The 21,731-nt window shown below is 38.1% G+C and overlaps 2 protein-coding genes across 2 annotated transcripts in view; one reads left to right on the top strand and one right to left on the bottom strand.

Moving 5' to 3' along the window:
- The window catches only part of zbtb11 (zinc finger and BTB domain containing 11), a 43,263-nt gene extending 38,140 nt beyond the window's left edge, over positions 1-5,123 (top strand). The window contains exon 11 of the mRNA XM_069888643.1: positions 290-5,123. Coding sequence (XP_069744744.1) covers positions 290-906 — 617 coding nt within the window. The 3' untranslated portion in view covers positions 907-5,123. The remainder of the gene's footprint in view (positions 1-289) is intronic.
- LOC138738444 (PEST proteolytic signal-containing nuclear protein-like) lies at positions 2,777-21,713 on the bottom strand. The gene is made up of 5 exons (XM_069888674.1): positions 21,610-21,713; positions 17,202-17,440; positions 12,071-12,145; positions 10,853-10,908; positions 2,777-9,226 (listed from the first exon to the last, which is right to left on the bottom strand). Exons 1-5 carry the CDS (start codon positions 21,653-21,655, stop codon positions 9,103-9,105), a joined length of 540 nt encoding a protein of 179 aa, XP_069744775.1. The 5' UTR covers positions 21,656-21,713; the 3' UTR covers positions 2,777-9,102.
- Positions 21,714-21,731: the final 18 nt, after the last annotated feature.

Consider the following 21,731-nt stretch of genomic DNA (forward strand, 5'->3'; position numbering starts at 1 on the left):
TGCATGTTATCTTGACTCCAGTGGCTATCATTAAAAAAAGATTTAATGTATTAGTTATTTCTCTCACACCACTCAGAAATTCCATTAAAGCAAAAAAAATTGGCAAGAAGAATGTTGCTACGTTTTGTAGTTAAGAATGAGAACTTTATACTTTTGCCTTCTCTACTGTCTATATTTACAATAGGCAATGTTCAATATATTAAATATTCAAAGGTAATGCAACCATCTTGAAAAGATCAAAATAATATTTAAAATATAGTGTCCTTTCCTGCTTTAATTATTTTTTTAGGAGTGAAGCCATTCGAATGTTTGACCTGTGGAGTAGCCTGGGCTGATGCACGCTCACTTAAGCGGCATGTGCGAACACATACAGGAGAACGGCCTTACGTCTGCCCAATATGCAATGATGCCTACATTGATGCTCGCAGTTTGCGTAAACATATGACTAAGTTTCATAAAGAGCACGTTCCTGGAAAAATAATGTTGGAGAAAGACACGCTTCAGTTTCATAATCAGGGAACACAAGTAGAACATGCCATCAGAATCTTAGCTACCGATATGCAAGATGAACTAGATAAATCTGATCTTATTGGTGAAGATATTGAGACCGTCATCGTGGCTGGAGAGGCAGTGGAAGCGGTGGAGGCAGTGGAAGCGGTGGAGGCAGTGGAAACGGTGGAGGCAGTGGAAGCGGTGGAGGCGGTGACTTCAGTAGAAACTGTTGAAGCTGTGGGTGTGGAAAATCAAGATGAGGCATTGCCCACACTAACAGATCATGGAATTATGCAGGTAGTTAACTATGTGCTTTCTCAACAGCAAGGACAGAAACTTAATGAGATTGGTGAAACTGTGGAGGTTGAAGTTACCCATATTGAAGAGGCTGAAGAAAATGTGCAAGAAAACTGAAAATGTTGGGACATAACCTGATAACTGATTGTGTGCATTATCTAATTTGGAAACTTGATGATGTTGAACTATTCTTCCCTAATCACACCGTCTCTGCAATGGATAGAAATAGGTCAATGTCAGAGTTTTACAAGTACGTGTTGGACTCCTTCAGTGTAGTACACAAAGTGGACAAATAATAATGAGATGGGGAAAGTTTGAATTCTAAAACCAAAAGAGGTTTTGAACTGCTTGCATTTATGAGATGTGCCTGCAGCATTCTGGAGTAAAGCTTGAGCTTCCAGCAATTTTAGCAGTTGCCATTTTTTTTTCATTGCTTCCTTTCTTTAAGCACTGATGATTTCAATGGAAACTCTTCTTTTTCGGTATTTTATCCAGGAGATAGAATTTTGTAGATTGCAACACACAAGCATGCAGAAATTCTTAGAAGAGGCACATATTCACATTTGAATTTGAGGACTAATTTCATCTGTGTTATAAAGATGTACAAAATGTGAGCGGAAGTAGCAAATTTCCCTCGTTTATAGGTATATTTTGCAAGAAATCAGTGGAATTTGAAACAAGCACAATGCTTGTTCTCAACAAATAGAACATAAAGCTCATCTTTTCAAATTGAGCTTAATTTCAGTATGAAGCCCTGTTGGAATTATTGAAGATTTAGACAGGTGCTTAAAACGAATAGTTTTTTGTTAACTATCATAAAATCATTAATGAGAAACTTAGGGCTGTCATCGCCACGTGTGCAAGTTATGCACAGATGAAACCCATCTTGAATATATTTGAAAATCCCTGAAATTTGTTGTATTCTCTTGTGAAATTGCACAATTTAAGTTGCAAGGAAAGTGTTGTAAATCTAAAAATACTAATCTCAGGTAACCAGGATAGGTTTACTTTTTTGTCCAATAGGAGGCCTTCAGTGGGCAAGTGAGTGAAATGTAATTTATGTAAATAAATGTGCATACAAGACCATAGGTTTATACATTTACAACTTTATGCATGTCTTATCATTTTTGTAATTCAGTCACTTAATCAAAGTGTATATACATGTGACTTTAAAAATTGCAAGACATCCATGTAATATAGAACTGAAAAGATGGCTGTTTTCCTAATGATCTGGATGCATTCCAGACATAAGTGAAAAGAATTAGAAAGTGCAATCAGGATTTTTTCATTTGTAAATTGTCTTGTCCGGCTGTAAGCTTTCATGCATATAATTATTTTTAAAAATTGTCTCTTATTTTTGGAGAATATTTAAAATTGTTTTTTTTTTGGATGTCAAAGCTTCTCTTGTCTTGAATGATGAATTGAATTATATTTAAAGGTGTTTGACACAGCCTGTTTTAAATGCCCAACCCCAAATTCTCTTGATGATGGTTCCACCTTAAAGGTTAATATAGTGAAAGTAGTTAATAATAATTCTAGACTTAAATGAGGCACCAACAAATGAAAAGCAGTATTTCTTGGAAGAAAATCTGCTTAGCTGAAATTTCCCAGTATCTGCTGTTAGTGACCGACCTGGTAAAACATCTCTTTGGGAGGTTACTGCAATACATGCTGCCATTGTAAGATGGTGATTTTCTCCACTCAACTATATGCAAAAATTATGAAAAGTGGTAATGGAAAAAATAATCATGTGAGAAAATTGTCTACTTTGTGATTAAAATACTGGAGATACTGAAGCTCAAAAATTACTGTCACTGGTCCACGATCAGCACTCACCCATGCAGCAGGTCTGCTCTGGTCTATAGTAACAACTGAGTAGAGATGGTCTTGGACCTTGTTTACTATGTACAGTGCAGAAGCAGGGTTGTGTGCAAATATTGTCAATGTGTTATGAAGAACATGCCCAGCCAGTGAAACAGCTGAAAACTTTGATCATTGGTTGTATTGTATTACAATATTAAGAGCCACTTGTATAACATTACAACAAAGTACAGGTTATGTTACCAAGAACCATTAGTTAAACATTTTTTTTTCAATAAACATTTATTCCTCCCTTACAGATTAAAAAAAATGTTGCCTGAAATAGTTCAGCCTACCCTATTTTTTATAGAAGCTGTACCATTTTCCTCAGATTTTATATCCCAGCTGGTGGAGTGAGTGCCATATGCTTACTTAAAGACGAGTTTGTTGGGATAAAGACCAACATGCAATTTGATTAATAGGGGACAAGCAGCTAAAGCTAAACTTGACTGTTGACTTCTATAATAAATATTGCAGCATTAAATATGAAGCCATTTTATTAGCATTGACAAAATGACCCACTTATTTAACAGCTGAGGTTAACCACAGACTGCAACTACACTATATGTGCAAGTATTTAATCTCATAACTTATTTTCTAATGGTCTTAATGTCTATTAACTATCCACTAGATATTACTGGAAGATACAAGAAATCCAAAACACTAGTTCAGCCCAGTTTCATTTTAATTACTTGCCAGCTTCAGTTCCTGAGAAGAACCTAAAAATCATGATTTTCTTTGACATTCTCTGAAAGACAGCAAAACCTTAGTTTAAGAGGGGCAGCTGCAAATCTTCAGTTCATTTACTTTAAAACAATTAAACTGAATACCACAAAATATTTTATTGTTCGGATAACATTTTCATGTTGGCTTTTTTTTTAAAAAGAGAGGGCTGTCTATAAATCAGATTTTCCATAATGAGGGGAGCCCCTGTAATTAACTTTCCAAGAGAAAAAAAATTATCTTCATCCATTGCAGTCCTTCAATTTCAGTGGGTGGATTCCATGGTAGTGATAAATGATTACAACTCTGAACTTGGTTGGAGAGCTCCATGAGGAGTGCAGCATGAGACCAGTTTGGGGGCTAAAAGTATTCATGCTTGTTCAATTATAAAGAGGAATTGCAAACTTATTGGCATTTTATGTCAACAATCATTTTACTGTAAACATGAAGAGATGGCAACTGCCTTCCACAATATGACAGCATATTTGGAAGTATCGGTATCACTAAGGATAGGTTGGCTGGCAGGTGGAAGGAAAATAAATTAGATGAAACTTGTAAAAAATGCAAGCTCAGAGTTCACGCAAGGGGAAGTGGACTTGTGGACAAGGCAGGAGGGTATTTGGGATTAATGTGCCAGAAATGTAAAATAAGTTTTAAAACTATCAGATGTGTAAATTGCACAGCATCGCCAAGTGGCAAGCAACATTATTTTGGATCAGCAATGTTTGGAATTAAAACCTGCCCCCTTTTATTGTGAATCTTTGGAATTTTGTAGAAATCAAGGTGCAGCTCAATGCAGCTGTTTTCTCCTGAATGGCTGAACAGGATTAGTGGGAAGCATCACCCACTACTAGTGGGTGTATATGGATTTAATACTGTTGCAATTTGCTCATTGCCTTTCAGATTTCCTTATCTGGCTACAACTCACTTTGCTCTATCTCAGTGGTTCTGAACCTTTCTCTTTCCACTCACATCCCACTTTTAAGTATTCCCTATGCCATTGGTGCTCTGTGGTTAGTAAAGGATTGCTTAAGGTGGGAAGGTTGAGAATCACTGTTCTAAACCCAATTGTTCCTGAAATATTTTGCTTGAAAAAAGTTGTCATTGGCCTATTTCCTCTGGCGTTATGAAACCGTGCACATAGCAAGTCAATTAGCTACAATTAAACAGTGGTTTTTAAACTTTTTCCTTTCCACTCACATCCCACCTTAAGCAATCCCTTACTAATCACAGCACCGACAGCATAGGGAATACTCAGTGGTATGTGAGTGGAAAGAAAAAGGTTGAGAACCATTGCTTTATCTGGTCTAATGTAGCTAACTTCCCGTTTGATTTGGTCAAAGTTGATGGCAGTTCACAAGTTGAATTTGAACATTGGGCAACAATTTAATAACAAATGTGAAAAGATGGGAGAAAATGAATGGCACAGCAGTTAGATTACTTCCTCACATCTTCAGGGACTTTGGTTTCATCCTATCCTTGGTTGCTGTGTGGAGTTGGCACCATTAAGTGTGCACTATATTCAAGATACGTTGGTAGATTCAGTGTAATGTAAAAACTGAAAGGGAAGTTGGACAGACAAAATACAGCAGCAGAAAAATGATGAAAAAGTTTGCAGTACTTTGTGGGCTCTTCTTGGCACAGTAAGGAATTACTTAATCAGTTTGTAATATTATTCCTACAAAGTACAGGATAAGCAGTATCTTTTCCACACATTATACAAGTTGCATATTAAAATACTTGACAAGAAATGCTGCTCCAGAAAGCATTTTATTTTCCCTGCCCAACCTGCAAAATGTGATATTTTCAATCCAATAAAAATCACATTTCCTTAACAAAAAACCTGGTATGCAAACAGACAAGCCTTTTTTTTTTAAATATACACAGCACAAGACTTACAGGTGAAGAAAAACAACTAACATTTGAAAATGCAGAAAGCTTTAACATTTCAAATCCTGTATATATGGTTTGCATCTACATTTGAGATTTACTGCGCGAGTTCTTAATTCATTTGGGCTATCTATCTCGGTGGGCACAATTTCCACAGGGGGAAAAATACAAGCTTGACAAGTCAGCAAATCATTTCACTGTTTAGTTGATTTAATAATGGCAGAAGATTTCTGGGATAGAAGAAATAGAGGCAAATAATGAGATTAGAGTTACAACAAGGACATTTTTGAAATATACTTTGGCACCTGAAAGTTTCTTCACTATCCAGTTCATCATTGTTTCAATTCAACAGCTGCTGTAAAATTTAAAATATTCCGTCTGACAACTAGTAAAATGAAAACCAAAAAGTAAAATGTGATTAGGATTCACAGCGTACAAAAATACTTCTGTATACGGTTTTCTATGAAAAGAAGGATGCAAACTACTTTTTAAAGTTAGCTACAGAATTTAGAGATACTAAACTCTCCTGTGAAGAGTTTCTATCATGTTTCTTGCATGTAGAATGGTGGTTGGTTTGTATGATCTGAAATAATCAATGTTTAGCACAGTACCACATAGCATATGTGGTTCAACAAGTTACTCAAAAATAATTTTAGTGCTTGGTTGTGGTATCTCTACAATGCAGTCCACATTTCCAACATTATGTTCACACTACCAATGTTGAAAGCAACCAACACTAAAAAGTGTACCAATGCAATTTGCAGTAATGAAGTCTACACACAGCAGATGGATTGGTTTGAAAAGTTTGCAACCAAAACATTGTCACCATATAACATTTTTAAACAGCTTTAAGCTAGATTGGAGTAGAAAGGCTTTTTGATACAAAGACACATTTGATGCTTCAACACCACTCCAATTGTTGAAAAAGATCAACTGTAAGAAAGAAATTGCTGTGGTTTTGTCCCCTGAATTTCTCTCTCCTTGGTGTGAAGCTTGGCTACTTAACTCATGCTTCAACTGTGTGTACTAATATGTTTATACTTCTGTGTACAATGGTTTGGCTAGATATGGATAAAGCTCAGTTACGTAAGTTAGGTTCAAATTGGCCAGGTTTTAAGATCCCTACTTTCTTTCACAGGTCTTAAGCAACTTCCCTTATCGAGGTCTCAATAAGCCACTAAATTATGGTATTTTTCACAGCTAAGCCAGTTCCTCTCCAAGCTGGACATGGACATGTGTAGTTCATGACAGTAATCAGTTGAAATCAACCAAAACAGATCAATGGAACATCAATTACGGAGAGTTTTGTTCAAAATTATATTCCCATTTTCAATTGAAAAAATATAAATTTAAGTTATTCACCAATGCAAGGAAACCTACAGACCAACACAAATAATTACACTAAAGATGCACTTTTACACCTGCCCAAGGTGAGAAGAGCAGATTTAGGTAGCCACGCAAGAGAAGAAAAAGTAGATTACTTCCCCCCCCCCCCCTAGTATTTCATAGGAAATACTTCATGACATGGCCTTTGTAAATCTCTCAACACCTCAGCCAAGGCTCAATTCTTCATATGCAAGCTCATTGAATGTTGGCAGGTTGGTCAGAAAGCATCACATGCTTGCCTGATGTTCCTCATATGACATCAAGAGCAGATTTGGCCAACGTTAAAAGTTACTGAAAACGGGAAGAATCTTGCCGATTTCTTCGCCTTCCTACTATTAAAAATGTTACTGTCAAAATGTCACCATCTCATACATCAGACAACTCTCCCTGATTTACTGAGTGCAATGAAGGCTACACAATCTATTTTAGGCTATATTGACTACATCAAAAAAACGATTACATAGCCAACAGCAAGAGCTCTGCTATATTCAGAGGATGTTTTGGTCTCTGAGATAACAGATAATGAAAATTAAGGAAACTGTGCTTTTTGAATGGGTTAAGAAACTTTTTAAAACTTAGAAATTCTTACCTTTAAATGTAGAGAAGCAACTCTTGGCAAAATTAATTTTGGACATCACAATGAAGTTCTAGTTCCACAAAATATTCCTTGTGCTAACTGAAACATTTACAGCATCAATTTCAGGTACAAGTCACTTTTTTTAAACAAGGAATATTATTGCATGAACAAAGCTGACGAAATGTAATTATATTTACAGAATCCATTTGATCAGTGTGTGAAATGGAAACAAGTGTCCATTGCCCACACTGTAAAGGGAGATGTATCTATTTTTTGCATGCACAGTGTTAAGAATTTGAAATCAATTGGAAAAAATAGCCTGAAGGCATATTTAGTGGAAAGCCTTTTTTAAAAAAAACTAATCCAAAGACCCAAACTAATGATATTAAGATTGGAAAATTAATGATAACTATGTCTTTATGTACAAGCACAGAATCAATTTTACAGCATGTAGGTTTGAGATAGACCAGCACTTTCCCTTGAAGGGTTTTTCTTCCTCATATTTCTGGCAGATTTATACAAATGTAAAAGCTAAGGTGAGAATGAAAAGAAAGAGTAAATCTCAAATTTACACCATTAGAAAGAAAGATTCCAAAGATACAAATGGAATACCTGATAGTAAACCATTGGGACAGAGCACTGGCAGAACAGAGCAAACACCTAAATTTGCTAGACAGCAAGAGCCAGAGGTTGGAAGGCAAGTGTTCAAAACCTCTGCAGGTTTGAAAAATGTTACTCTATTCTTCTTTGAAATTTACTGTTTAATCACAGTTATTCAGCAAAGCCAATTCTAAACTGCTGAATACAAACACGAGTACAGTTAAAATTTCACAGTTATGACTGACTGATTTATATGGTTACAATCACAATCAGTTCATTTTAATTTTTAATTGCGAGCATCAAATTCCTAACCTGCCCACTCTTCCAATTCTTCTGGTAACTGCACTGCAAATATTTCTTAGGGTAACAGGAATGATGTTTATCCACCATACTCTTACATCAAATATTAAATTATGTATGTATTGAAAAGCCTGACCCCAATTAATAATCTGGACTAAGATGGGACATGTTGGAAACTAGGATGTGCAACTTTCCTGCACCCAGTCCAATACGTATCAATTTCATGTTTTGCATCACAAAGAAAAGTTAAACTATTGCAATTTATGCACAACTTAGAAATTTTAGACACAGCACAGTAACAGGTCCTTCTAGCCCATGAGTCTGTGCCGCCCAAATACACCAATTAACCTAAAACCCTGTAACGCTTTGAACGGTGAGGAAATCACGCAGACATGGGGAGAACTCCTTACAGACACTGCCTTATTTGTGCCCAGGTCACTGGGACTGTAATAGCTACAAGCCTATCCTTTCTCTGAGAAAGAATGTTGCACTGGGAAGTTATCAACGCTTTTAGGGGGTAGTTTTTAAATACTTACACAATACAAGATGTGCTTAAAAAAAAAAATCCCTCCACAATATGAAGCTTAAAACTTCTCAAGAGCTATGAAATTATTGGTCATGAACTTCTAAAATACTGAAAATTGAACTCTTCCTTGCCATTGTTATTACTAATATTAAGATATGTGAGTTTATAGCACTCCAAATCAAACAGTGCACTGCAACACTAAAATTAATCAATGGTAGCTATGAAAATGACACAATATAACAGTTAACTCATGTCAAAATATTCTGCCACTTGTATCATTGTTTACTAAACACATTGCACTCATTACAACTTATCGTGAGAAAGTCTTGAAGTATATGTTATGCACCCATTATTGAATGGCTTTCATTTCAAAGCAGTCGGAGGGTTTTGAGCACATGTTAATCCCTAAATTTCTATTACATCTTCCCCCATCTCATTCAACTCTGGCCACTTAGTCATCATCTCCAAAATTCCGTAGCTGATTTTTCATTTTCCGTTCCCATAACCTCTGGTTGTCAGAAAAGCCTTGTTTTCCTTTGTTGAATGAATTTGGGCCTGCTGAAGTTGGAGTTTCCCTGGAGGGAGAGGGTGCAAATTACTAAAAGACACAACCTAGTTATGGTATTTATACTTTAAAAGGAAAAGTAAAACATGAAAGAATGCAGAGACCATGGGTAAAGTAAAAACAATATCAAGCAATGTGCATGTAGCAAAGATACACTATGGATAAAATGTGGGCATTTTGCTACATAAAGTACATTGTTTGAGCTGCTGAGTTTCTCCGGATTGTTTTTGCAAGATTAAAAAAAACATATTTGCCAAGTTTCCGAATTTAAATCAACATACAAGAAAGGAAATCAAGTTTTCATTATTTATATGATCTAAGCTACTTGTGATAAATTAGCAAAGTTCAGGGTTGAAAAATTACATTTCTCACTTTTGTGGAACTGAATAATTTCATGCACTAAACATTTAATTTCAATGTTTAGGTTTCATAGCACTTTTACAAAAAAATCTTCAAATTTTACAGTGGCAAGTAAAAGCTAATTCTTTGGTTTTTTTTTAAAAATCATCCATTCCGTTGATGTGCATTTTTTCAAGCTGAAGACTACTTTGAGATAGACCATCCCTACCGCTCATCACAAACCATCTCTTTTGTATTGTGATTAAAAGAGAATATCATAAGAACTGCTCATTATATCCAATGGCACCTCAGCAAGAGTTAACTGGTGGACAGCAATGCATGTACAGGTACCTAACCTTTTATCCTGGGTTCCAAACACCGGCAACCTCCAAAAACCAGCATCTTTTTCAGTAGATGACGTTACACACAGCTAATGTTAATTTCCCATAATAAATTCAGTTTACAGAGGGAGACACCCCCAGTTCCCCGTCATCCCCATCCCCACCCCCATGGGCACCCTCTGTTACCTTCAATGGAAAGGTGACTCTCGGCCCCAGCACCTGATGAGAGAGAAGCAGGCGGTGGCTGGCTCAAAGCAGGAGCAATGGCCGTCTTTGTCACCCATAATCCCCCCCATACAGCTGGAACTGCTCTGCCTGCACCAGAGCAGTTTCAGCTGCGTGGGGGATTATGGGTTAGTTGTCACCGCGAGCCGGTGCGGCGCTCTGTAAAACCTGGGCTCGGCAGCACTGCACCCCTGCTGCTGCATCAGAAGTTACATTGGGTGGGGGTGACAGATGGTGCTGCGCTGCCGGGGTGTGCCTGAAGGCTGGCCCAATGAGCTGGTGAGGCTCCTGAAAGCTGCCAGCGCTCGGCTCCACCGCCCTGACGGCCTGCTCCTCCTGCAGCTCTGCACCTCACGTCCAGCCTTCCGCCCCTCTTGGCTGCCGGCTCCAAGCAGCTGACACTGGCAGGCCTTTTGGCCAAGCATCCGGGATACCCCATCCCCTCTGACATCCACCTGGTCGAGAGCCTCCTGTATGGCAAACCCCCACCACCACACGGGTGCAAAATAGTCGGGGGAACAGTTGGGAGTGGGGGAAATGGCCGGGGGTGGGAATAACAGATGGCCGGGTGGAAGACGGCAGGAGCTAGGAGTGAGGCATTTGCTTAAAGTGTCTGAAATCATAATAATTCCGAACAACAGCAGGCATCCGGTCCCGACAATCCTGGATAAAAAGTTAGGTACCTGTATCTACATTAAGATTTGAACCATAACTGAATTGCAGAACCATACCTTCCCATATTCTTCATACGCATTTTTGCTTCTGGAGGCATTTCTTCTGGTTCACTCTTCAAGCATAAAAATAATTCCATTAAGCAATATTTTTAAAGATATAAAGTGTCAAGCTTAATCTGAAAATGTTATAAAAGTCAGAAAAACTAAGTGTTCAAATTCTTGACACATTAATTCCAAATATAAAGGTAATCCAGGGTAAATATTAGACTGAGTTAAACAGGGAAGTCTGAAGACTGCTGTTGTTCAGCTTGAGAGGAACACAGACTGCAGATGGAGAGCAGTGAACAAGACTCTCGCACATTGGATTAAATGTAGGACTCTTACTGTATTTTTAATTTTTAAAAAAATTTAGACATACAGCACTGTAACATGCTGATTCGGCCCGCCTAATTTACACCTCCTTTAACCTACACCCTGGTATGTTTTTGAAAGGTGAGAGGAAACCGGAGCTTCCCCCCTCCCCCCCCCCCCGAGAAAACCCACACAGACATGGGGAGAATTTACAAACTCCTTAAAGAGAGCGCGGGATTCAAACCCAGGTCTGGTCCTGATCGCTGCCGCTGTAAAGGCATTGCACTAACTGCTATGCCAAATGTGCTGCCCAGTAAGAGGCACTATTTAAAAACTCGCCATTTCTTGCAAGGCATCAATTCTGCTTAGCATTCCAGTTAGACAATTAGCTTTGATGTCATGCACACAAAGGACTGAAACCTCTTCCACATTAAAAGGTACCATGAAATGCTGGAACATACAACTGCAAAAACAACTCACGTTTCTATTGTTCGTCTCAACAATAACGAGTTGACTATTCAGGACAGAGATGAGAAAAACTATCACCCAATGGAAATAAACATTTAAGAGTTCTTTACCCAGAAGGGATGTGGAGGTTTCATGGTTGAGCTTATAGTTCGATAAGTTTGGATGATAATTATAACAAAATTAAGTGCCAGAAGGCGAAGCTGAGGTAAGATTGGCCATTATTGTACTGAATGGTGAAGCAGGTACAAGAGATCAAATGGTGTATTCTCAATTCTATTTGTTATGTTAGTTCAAATATTGGAGCCAGGATTCAGCTTCAGTTCTTCACCAAGGAAAAGTAGTATTAGCGCTTTCTTTATTTTCTGCAATATTGAATCGACATTTATATTATTCTCATAACTTTACAGGCTTGATGCAATGGTTTTACAGATTATTGGTGAATAAAAATACCCTTACGTCATCATCTTCATTGAAAACTGCTGCCACTGAAGGCTTCTTTGGAGCCAGGACAGGAGGATTTTCTTTTGGTTTCTGGAGAGAGGAATAGATTTTACATGAAACAATACATTCCACCAAAAAATAAAGTTATCTTAAGCTTTTTTTCCCTAACTAGGTGTTTCAGCCTTTACAGCTGCTCAACACAAAAGAAACAAAACTCTGGTGATCTCCGGCTATTGGCTCATCCTTATATATCATGAATAATTTTAAACAGGTCACTCAAATGAAGTATCTCTTTTCCAGAGAACAAGCTAATCTTTCCGAGCAACTCATAATGAAAATCTGTCACCCTGACACAATTTGAATAAAGATTTTTTTGCAGCTTAAGATCCTGACATCTTTCCCAAGGTATGAAATTAAAAAAATGAATATAAAAGACTAATCGAGACCTAGCCTGTTTCTTTGTGGTTAAGCATTGCATCCTTTCGTCTATTCCTCCATAAATGAAGCCCAATGATTCCATGTTTTCATAACAACCATCTCCATTCATCCTGTAGCCTACTCTTCCTGCATCTAAAGTCCTATGAAGACACTGAATTATTTGGTTAAAAGCAATGATGAAAGTTGTGGTAGTGATTGTACCCAAGATGAGAAAAAATACAATTCGATTTAAATGCAATGAGAGAAATCCCAAAGTTTACCACCAGTGTATAAATGCAAGTATTGCTAGGACTATCCTTTTTTTTTTTAAACTTTATTTAAAATTTTATAACATGAATAAAATAAAAATTACATTTAAAGAAATAATAAAAAATAAGATAATAAAAATTAGAATACTACATCATTAAACTACACAAATTAATCCCCCCCAATAATTATAACACAACATTAATCATCTAATTTAAAATTAGTCCAACCCTCCCCCCAAAATAAAGAGTGAAGAATTAATTAACAATGTTGTAAATAAAATAGAAAAAACCCCACTTACAAAAAAAAAAGGATAAAACTTATCAACAAAAAAAAATATCAATACTAAAATTGCTAGGACTATCCAACCTGAAACAAAAAGTGGCCCATTCTTTTTCTCCCACTGATGTGCTGGACCCATTAAATTCCCCCAGCAGATTGTGTTGAGCTCCAGATTCCTGCATTTGGGTCTCAAGAGTTCCACTATTTCCGTTCAATTGCACATCTTTTCCCTACCACTTTAAATCCAAAATCAAATATTGTATATTCTGGAAATCTTGGAATAAAGATTTACTCAAAATATTCAGCAGGTCAGGGAGTGGTGTCAATGGTCTTCAAACAAAGTCAAACTTTGTTTTGGAAAAATTTGCCCTTAATCCAATTCATACACATTTTATTTTTAAAAAATACAAAACTTTCCCTGCAAAATTTAAAGTTTGTACGGTAAAAGTCGTAAAATCCAGACTGCTCAGGAACTGGGTTGGTCCGAATTTTCAGATTTTACAGATTCTCAGTCATCACTTTAAAATTCAAATTTCCCGATCCTCGGGTGTTCCAGATTTTTGGCATCCAGATTTTTCGACTTTTACTGTCATTTGTGTTTACTGGCATTAAGATTTTTCAAAGTTATCTCATTTTATAGTAAAACTGCCTTTTCATGTTGGTCTCCAAAAGTGCATTACTTAACACATCTTTGCAGTGAAGTTCACCTGAGATACTTACACTATTCCTCATTTGCTATTCTGAAAACGCGTAAATTATACGTTTCATGATATCTACAGCAAAGTCAAAGTTGCTTGTGACACATCTAACACTGAACAAGGGGAGTACCACTGCATGCCACCCCACTGCTGCATGGAGTGTCATCAGAATATTCTCTCCATCCTATCAATGAACTTTCCCTCAAATCCCATGCATTTGTATCCTTTCAAGAACCCAACAACAGGTCATATTCCAGTTGAATACTTTCTGAAAGTCCATAGCTTGGTCAACATTCTTGTTAATCTGCTAGGTTTTCCTATAATAAATCCCTGTAGCTCTCCATTAATTCTTTTTCTCTAATGAATTTTTATTTGTCTTTGATAATGGTTTCCAACATTCCCCCAACTAATGTCAAGTTGACTGGCCGATACATTCTTTCCTCATTCCTCTGGTTTTTTTTTTGAAGAGTACCGTAAATGCTGACGTACAGGACAATCCTCGAAATTGGATCGTTCTATGCACCGGATCTAAAATCCGAACCTCGACAGATCACTGCAGTCTTCCCGCCAGCTCCAAAACAAAACAACCTTACACGTCCATCCACCCAGTCCAACTGCCATTGGCTCTGTACAGGCTTTAAATGGCCTGTTTTCAGGAGCTGACAGGGGTTTATTTTAAAATGTGCTAATAAATTAATGCCTTTTTGAGCAATTTTGTATTAAAATATTGTGAGGTACTTTTAACAGTCTCCACTGGTCAGCAGGAAGTGCTAGATATTTTTGGAGGGGAGGGGGGAAGAGGGTGTCCTATACAAAGGGTCTCTGCTCAAAATCTACGTTCTAGGTGGAAATTCTGGGAGTCATCCTACACACGAGTTGTCCAAACACTAGTAACAATACTCTTGCATTTACTGAGAATTAAAAATTGTCCCCAATGTCTCTCAGATTTCTACCTTCACTTATTTCAACAATCTGCAATGTACTCTGGACAATGTAACTTACTGACATTTTCATTGTATCTTTTCTATGAACTTGTCTCTACAGTTAGTCTGCCGACACTGTGATTGTAGTAAAAAAACCAAAAAAATGCTAGAGGAACCCAGCAGGTCTTGCAGCGTCCATAGGAGTTAGATACAGTTTTTAACCAATGCTTGAAGGAGGGCTCAGGTCTGAAATGTTGGTTTCATATCTCCTATGATACTGCAAGACCTGTTGCATACCTCCAGCATTTGTATATTTACTACATTTTTTAGTGCAATCTTCTCATCATACCCTTCAAGAAAGGCTGATCCAAAGTAGTCTGTTCAGTATTTCAGCCACATGCTCATTTTTTTGCCTTGATCTTTAAATGAGGCCCACCATATTCCCTTTCTAACCCCATACTCTGTTCATATTAATCTCAAGGTTCAATTTAATTGTTTTCCCATCACCACACTTTCACTTCCATAGTAACCTTTTCGATTTCCTCCAACAAATCCTGGCTATTTGCTTTTGAGTGATAGAAGAAAGAAAATCGAGGAAAAGCAAGATTGTCCTTAACAAGGTTTGAGTGATTGAAACGCTGAAATTGTTCAGGTCATTAGATACCATCAGCATAATCTGCAAATAAAATCAACTGAAGTAAAAAACCAGCAATCTGAAACATTAACTCTGATCCTCAGTCTACAGAGATTGCCTGCCCTACCAAGAATTTCCAGAATTTTCCATTTTCATTTCAGATGTCCAGTATTTGCTCTTGTGTTGAGAAATGCACGTCAAGCCTGATGAAACTATTTTCAACAATAATTTTAAAATGTAGCATCCACTGACAATTTTTATTTGGATTAAGCAATCTCTCTCCTCACAGACTGTTGGCTCTGATAAAGCTAACAAAATTGATGGCAAATCATTGATCCAATGAAGTATTTGAGCAAGGAGAGGCAGTGGGCAAGAATAGTGGGGCAAGCATTCCAAGCAGGCATCTCCAAGGATCCACGTTCAATGAATCATCACCCCTTTACAATTTAGAAAAGGAACATGAAGCTTCAATTTCAGTTTGTCAATGAGACAGAGAAGCAATAGCATTGTAAACAATACAGAGAGAAACAGTAAGGGACAAATAGTTTTTGTTTCTTCCAGGCAATTAAGTCCTCCATTCTGGAACAATAGAGGAGTGAACAACCTAGTTGTTGCATGGTGAACATAAACAGTGGAGGGGAGCTATGGGTTTCATGTCTAGAGAACCAGAATACAGTGGAGTAAGTGATCCTGGTTGGACCACTTTAAAAAAAGGATCAGGCTTTAGGAATGATATGATCATCTTTAAGGAAGACATAAAGTTATCAGTGTGATACAGGAATTAAATTATAAGCAGACATTGCACAAACCCATCGTGACATTCCTTGATAGTTTAAGGAACTAATAGAGTGGTAAACAAAGGCCATAAAGTAATTATGTAAAAATCAGCTATTTTAAAAAAAGTTTTACATCTTTCCCTCCCACCCCAATCCACAACTACAGCATAAATACCCACAATCCAACAATGAATTGTCCTATTTTACCATATATTTATGCCTTGAAGTCAGAACATTAGAACCAGTCAGGATATTCTGCCAGAGTTCCTGTAACAGCAGGACTGCCATCGGTGGGGGCCCAGGGAGACCAGGGCGCAGAGTCACAGTGCTGCTCCGCAGGGTCCTGTCACCCAGTCACAATATCAACAGCTCTGGTACCAGCCCTAAACGGCCAGTTAAAGAAGCTGATGATTATTTTAATTAAAATCCTACAACTTTGGGGTCTGTGTCCAAGATGGCAACGCCACGACGCACTGCAAGCTTCAGGGGAGCAGCAGCAGACTGGTGCAGGCCACCAGAAATAGGGAGAATACCTGCCTGTTGAGAAGGGGAAGCAAAGGAGACTGCACGAGAGGACGGAAACCACAGCAGCGGACCTGCGAGGGCCTCAGCGACCAAAAAAACTCACACAGGCTGCTAACCATTGGCGCATGGGAACCAAGTATTGGAACTGGGGTTTGAGAGAGTGTAGAGGGCAATAAGGGCACTTGAAGGGCCTCCTAACCATATTGGAGGTTTGGATCTGGAGCTCGGGTTGCCAATGGATCTATGCAGCTGCAGAGCCTCCAAGAGTGCTGGAGGTAATATATAGACACTCTGTCTCTGGAGAGACTCTCTTCTGCTTCTCTTACTGTCAGGGGCAGCAGAGAAAATGAACTTTTGTCCAATATTACATTTTCAGCATTATTAATAAAGGAATCTTGAATTTTAAATTTGCAAAGTTACTTAACTATAATTATGCACCTTTCTTCTGCATGCAACCCCCCTATCCGCCAGGAATAATCTGAATGAAAAATGCAATTGTTCTGTATATGGCCATGTGTAAAAGTGCCATCCCATTGACTTCACTTAAAAAGCACAAGATTTTGCAATTAATATCCATTGTCAATAATTTTCAACACATTAAGAACAAAAAGAGTCTTTACTTACATTTGCTCCTAATTTGATGGATATTGGGGCTGGCTTCTTTAACGTCATACTTCCTATCGAAAATCCAATTTTTGATACTTTTGCAGGAGTGGGTTTGTTGTTTGCATCCCCAGCAGCTGAATCATCTTGATCTTTCTCATCAGCTGCTCTTTTCTCTGCATTTCGACTTGAACTTTCTCCTTCATTACTGGAAGAAACAGTCTTAGTTTTCAGAGTTTTCTCTGCCTTCTCTTCTGGTCCTGGTGGAGTCGAAACAACTTACCAAGATGAGATACTTTTATCGAGCACTTTGACGATTGCAGAAACCTCAATATGTACTTAAGGAGCTTCTGTGGGTGTGCACTGACTCAACCAGTAGTCTCTTCCACTGTTTGTCAGATATAGCAGATGCAGGATGTGAGAAACCATTTCATAGATGGATAGACTCTAAATTTCAGTTTCAGGGCAGGGTTAATCCAGTGCTCCTGTTTCTTGGTCCTCAGAAAAAATTCACAGGACCAAAACAGAATGAATTTTAGTAGACCTAAAGGTCCACATTGAGCACACATTCACCAAGTACTGTTCAAATCGTTGGTAGATTCTCTAGTATTACATTTTAAACCGCATTGTGGGGAATAACACTTATGGCCACAATGACAACATCCTAAAGTAACTGGTGACCAAAGGCAAAGCCAAGATAAACAGTACTTTTTTTTTTAAAAATCACAAAGGCAACTATAGTTCCTGAAAGTTCATTTTCTATATTTCTGAATTTTGAACTTTCTCTTCATTGTCCAGCAGATTACAAGTATTCCAGCCATGTTAAATTTAAAATAAGACCTTTTTTTTTCAAATCTATCACATTAATTTTAAATCTGATTAAATATATTCTGGAGACAAAATTCAGAACAACAAATGACAGTCAAAAGCTTTAAGATTAAAGTTTTACAAATGCTGATTTACTATGGAATAAAATTCTGTTTTGAAAAAGTTATTTTAAATCTAATTCAGACTTTGCCAGTTTTAAAACAAAATCTTTCTTATTTTGAACAAAGAACTTGCAGAAATATTTTTCATTCAAATTTTTGTTACTAAATATCTTCTGCTTCCCAACAAAAAAAACCAAGAACCTAACAAGCACTTTTTACCATTGGCCTGTTAATTGGCAGCCAGAAATGGATACAACATCAGATGTTTATGTAAAAAAACACACACAATACAAGCCCATGTTGACTCTCTAATCATAATTCCTTTCCATTCATATCACATGAAAGATTTATTTTGCAAGATTAATACTTTAAAAGTTAAATAACTTTAGAAATCTGATTATTAAAAACAATAAAAATATTTTTAAAAGAGAAATATGCTCTATGAAAATTATGATTTCCACAACAGATTACTGAGACAATTTTAAACAGCGCAGAATCTTTGCATGATTTGAAAAAAAATTACAGGTAGTCCCGACTTACGACCAAATGGGGACTGAAGAATTGGTTATAACTTGGGTTTGGTCATAAGTCGGGAACCTCAGGCTGCCGGGGGAGGGGGGGGGGGGCGCGAGGGGAGAAGAGGAATGGGAACCTCAGGCTGCCAGGGGGGAAATGGCTGCCTGGAAGGGGTGGGGGGATGGGAACTTTGGGCTGCCGCTGGGGAATGGGGACCACTGTATACAGTACTTTTAATACAAAATATGTACTTGTACAGTATTTTTAAAAAATGTTGGTTGTATGTGTGAATGGATGCAACTCGCATAGGTCGGAAGGCAAGGACTACCTGTATATTTAAATTTGCTTAACAAAATATACTGGAGTAAATGTAAAATACTAAATGTTCAAAATCTAAAAGATAAGCAGAAAATGCTACGATTACACAGACCAGGCAGCAACAATGGTCAACTACTATTCAACAGAACTGGAAGTATAAATCAGCAAGCCCGATAAAAAATAGGCACTGATTTAGAAGATTAATCTCTCCACAGATGTTGCATGGTCTGTTGAACATTCCCAGCATTTCCTTTTCCTATACTAAAAATAGACAGGCAACATTTTCTGTTTCTATATTAAAATTATACTGGGTCTATTATTCATCTCACATCAGTGAATTATTTCTAAATTCCAAGCTACCGATTATTCTAACAGGAATTTACTATTGCTTGGTGACATACTGCATTACCCCCAAACACATTATTGTCATCATTTTTTGTACAAAGCAGCAACAAAGAAACTTCATAATACTAATCAATCACAACCAACACTGATTTGGTCCTGCTGGATCTTTTACGTTGCCAAAACCTAAATTACTAAAAGTATTAGTAAAAATGTAGAAAAATGTGAGGTCGTCTACTTTGATAGAAAAAAAGGCAGAAATCGAAAGATAAGAAAAAGTTTACATTCAAAGGGACTCAGGAGTTCTTCTACATTAGAAATTGCCCAGAGGTGAAAAGGGCTATTAAGAAGGTACATTGGCCTTCTCTGCAAGAGTGTTTGAGTACAACAATTTAGGTGTTTCTGCAGCCATGTAAGATTTTAATATGATCAGACCTGGCAAACAAATTTGTTCTCCTTAAAATATATTTATTTGCCATAGGGGAATACAGCAAAGATTCAGCAGGCTACATCAAGACAAACCAAGTCCATTCTGTGAGGTTGATTAGGATAGGCCTCTATTCTTTAGAAATTTGAAGAAGGAGAAATAATCTCATTGAAACATAGAAAATTCTCAAGAAGGCTCAGCAGGCCAGATACATGGAGGATATTTTCCCAGGCTGAGATCTCTAGAATTGGGGAGTCATTCATTACCTGAGGATACAGGTAGCCTAATTTGGATGGAATTGAGAAATGTCTTCGTACATAGTGATGAATATTTGAAATCCTCTTCTCCAGAGGCTTAATTATTAATTGCATTGAAGAGTCACAATGAAAGATATTTGGCTATCAAAGGATTCCAATTTGGATGGAATTGAGAAATGTCTTCGTACATAGTGATGAATATTTGAAATCCTCTTCTCCAGAGGCTTAATTATTAATTGCATTGAAGAGTCACAATGAAAGATATTTGGCTATCAAAGGATTCCAATTTGGATGGAATTGAGAAATCTCTTCATACATAGTGATGAATATTTGAAATCCTCTTCTCCAGGGGCTTAATTTTTAATTGCATTGAAGAGTCACAATGAAAGATATTTGGCTATCAAAGGATTCCAATTTGGATGGAATTGAGAAATGTCTTCATACATAGTGTTGAATATTTGAAATCCTCTTCTCCAGGGGCTTAACTATTAATTGCATTGAAGAGTCACAATGAAAGATATTTGGCTATCAAAGGATTCAATGCATAGGAGTGGGGATAGGCCGTAAAATAGTATTAAGATATAAAATCAGCCAAAATCTAGTAGTATGGCAGAGCAAGATTAAGCCAAATTCATGAACCTATTTCTAATCTAGTTTTTTTTAAATGTGTTTTATGGCAAGCAAAAATATGCCTGCTCCTAACACTACAACATACTTTTTAAACCAATTAATTGACTGAAACGTTATTAATTAAGCTACAATTTAATTTCAAAATAATAACATTTTATCAGAACCAACGATGAAGCCGAATTTTTTAAAAAAAAAACCAATTCCAAATAATGAGGTAGGGAAACCAGATTAATAAAATGATCCACGAGCCTGATCCATTAAGTTATCAAAATGATTTTAAGTGATAATAGGGAGGGAGGATAATCCAAAGATTGCTTTTTCACACGCATGTAGCCTTAACCGAAATCCGCTCCGGTACATATATCCAACCCCCCCCAGTTAAAACGGTTTAGATGCGAATTAGCACCGCAAACCCATCTTTCAGTGGTCCCATTTTGCAATGAGAATTTAAAGTATTCAGCCTGTCTGTCAATAAGCTGGCAGCGATATTAGTGAGGATCCAATGGCTTAAATATTTACCCAAATGTCCTGTAACCCCCCCCCCCAGGGTTTTACGATAAGGAGTTTGAGTTCCTTATGACAGGATGTCGGTACCTGTGACCAGCCCCCTCCTCCTCCCCCACCCCCCATGTGGCCCTGCTGCATCATTCCGGGAGGCAAGCTCACCTTAACCGAAATCCGCTCCGGTACATATATCCAACCCCCCCCCCCCCAGTTAAAACGGTTTAGATGCGAATTAGCACCGCAAACCCATCTTTCCGAGGTAACCTGCTCGAGCCCCTTCTCCCGCGGGGCCCTCGGGCCCTCCCTCCCGCGGGGCCCTCGGGCCCTCCCTCCCGCGGGGCCCTCGGGCCCTCCCTCCCGCGGGGCCCTCGGGCCCGCCCGCCCGCACTGCCTGGTCCGGGCGGCCTCCCCCCCCGCTCCCCCCTTTCGTTCACGCGTGGCCTCGTAGTTCCTGCCGCGCTCGGTGGTGGGGGGGGGGGGGGGGGTAAAACATTAGGAACTGGCACCTTCATCGCGGAGCTTCTCCTCGTCCAAATGCGCTCGTTCCGCCATTTTTCGACCCACTTAAAGCCCGCCCGCAGCCCCCTGGGAGGGAGGGCGCACGTCACTTCCGGGCGCCAGACCGGCG

The sequence above is a fragment of the Narcine bancroftii genome, chromosome 7 (assembly GCF_036971445.1).
Source record: "Narcine bancroftii isolate sNarBan1 chromosome 7, sNarBan1.hap1, whole genome shotgun sequence".
Classification (NCBI taxonomy): Eukaryota; Metazoa; Chordata; class Chondrichthyes; order Torpediniformes; family Narcinidae; genus Narcine; species Narcine bancroftii.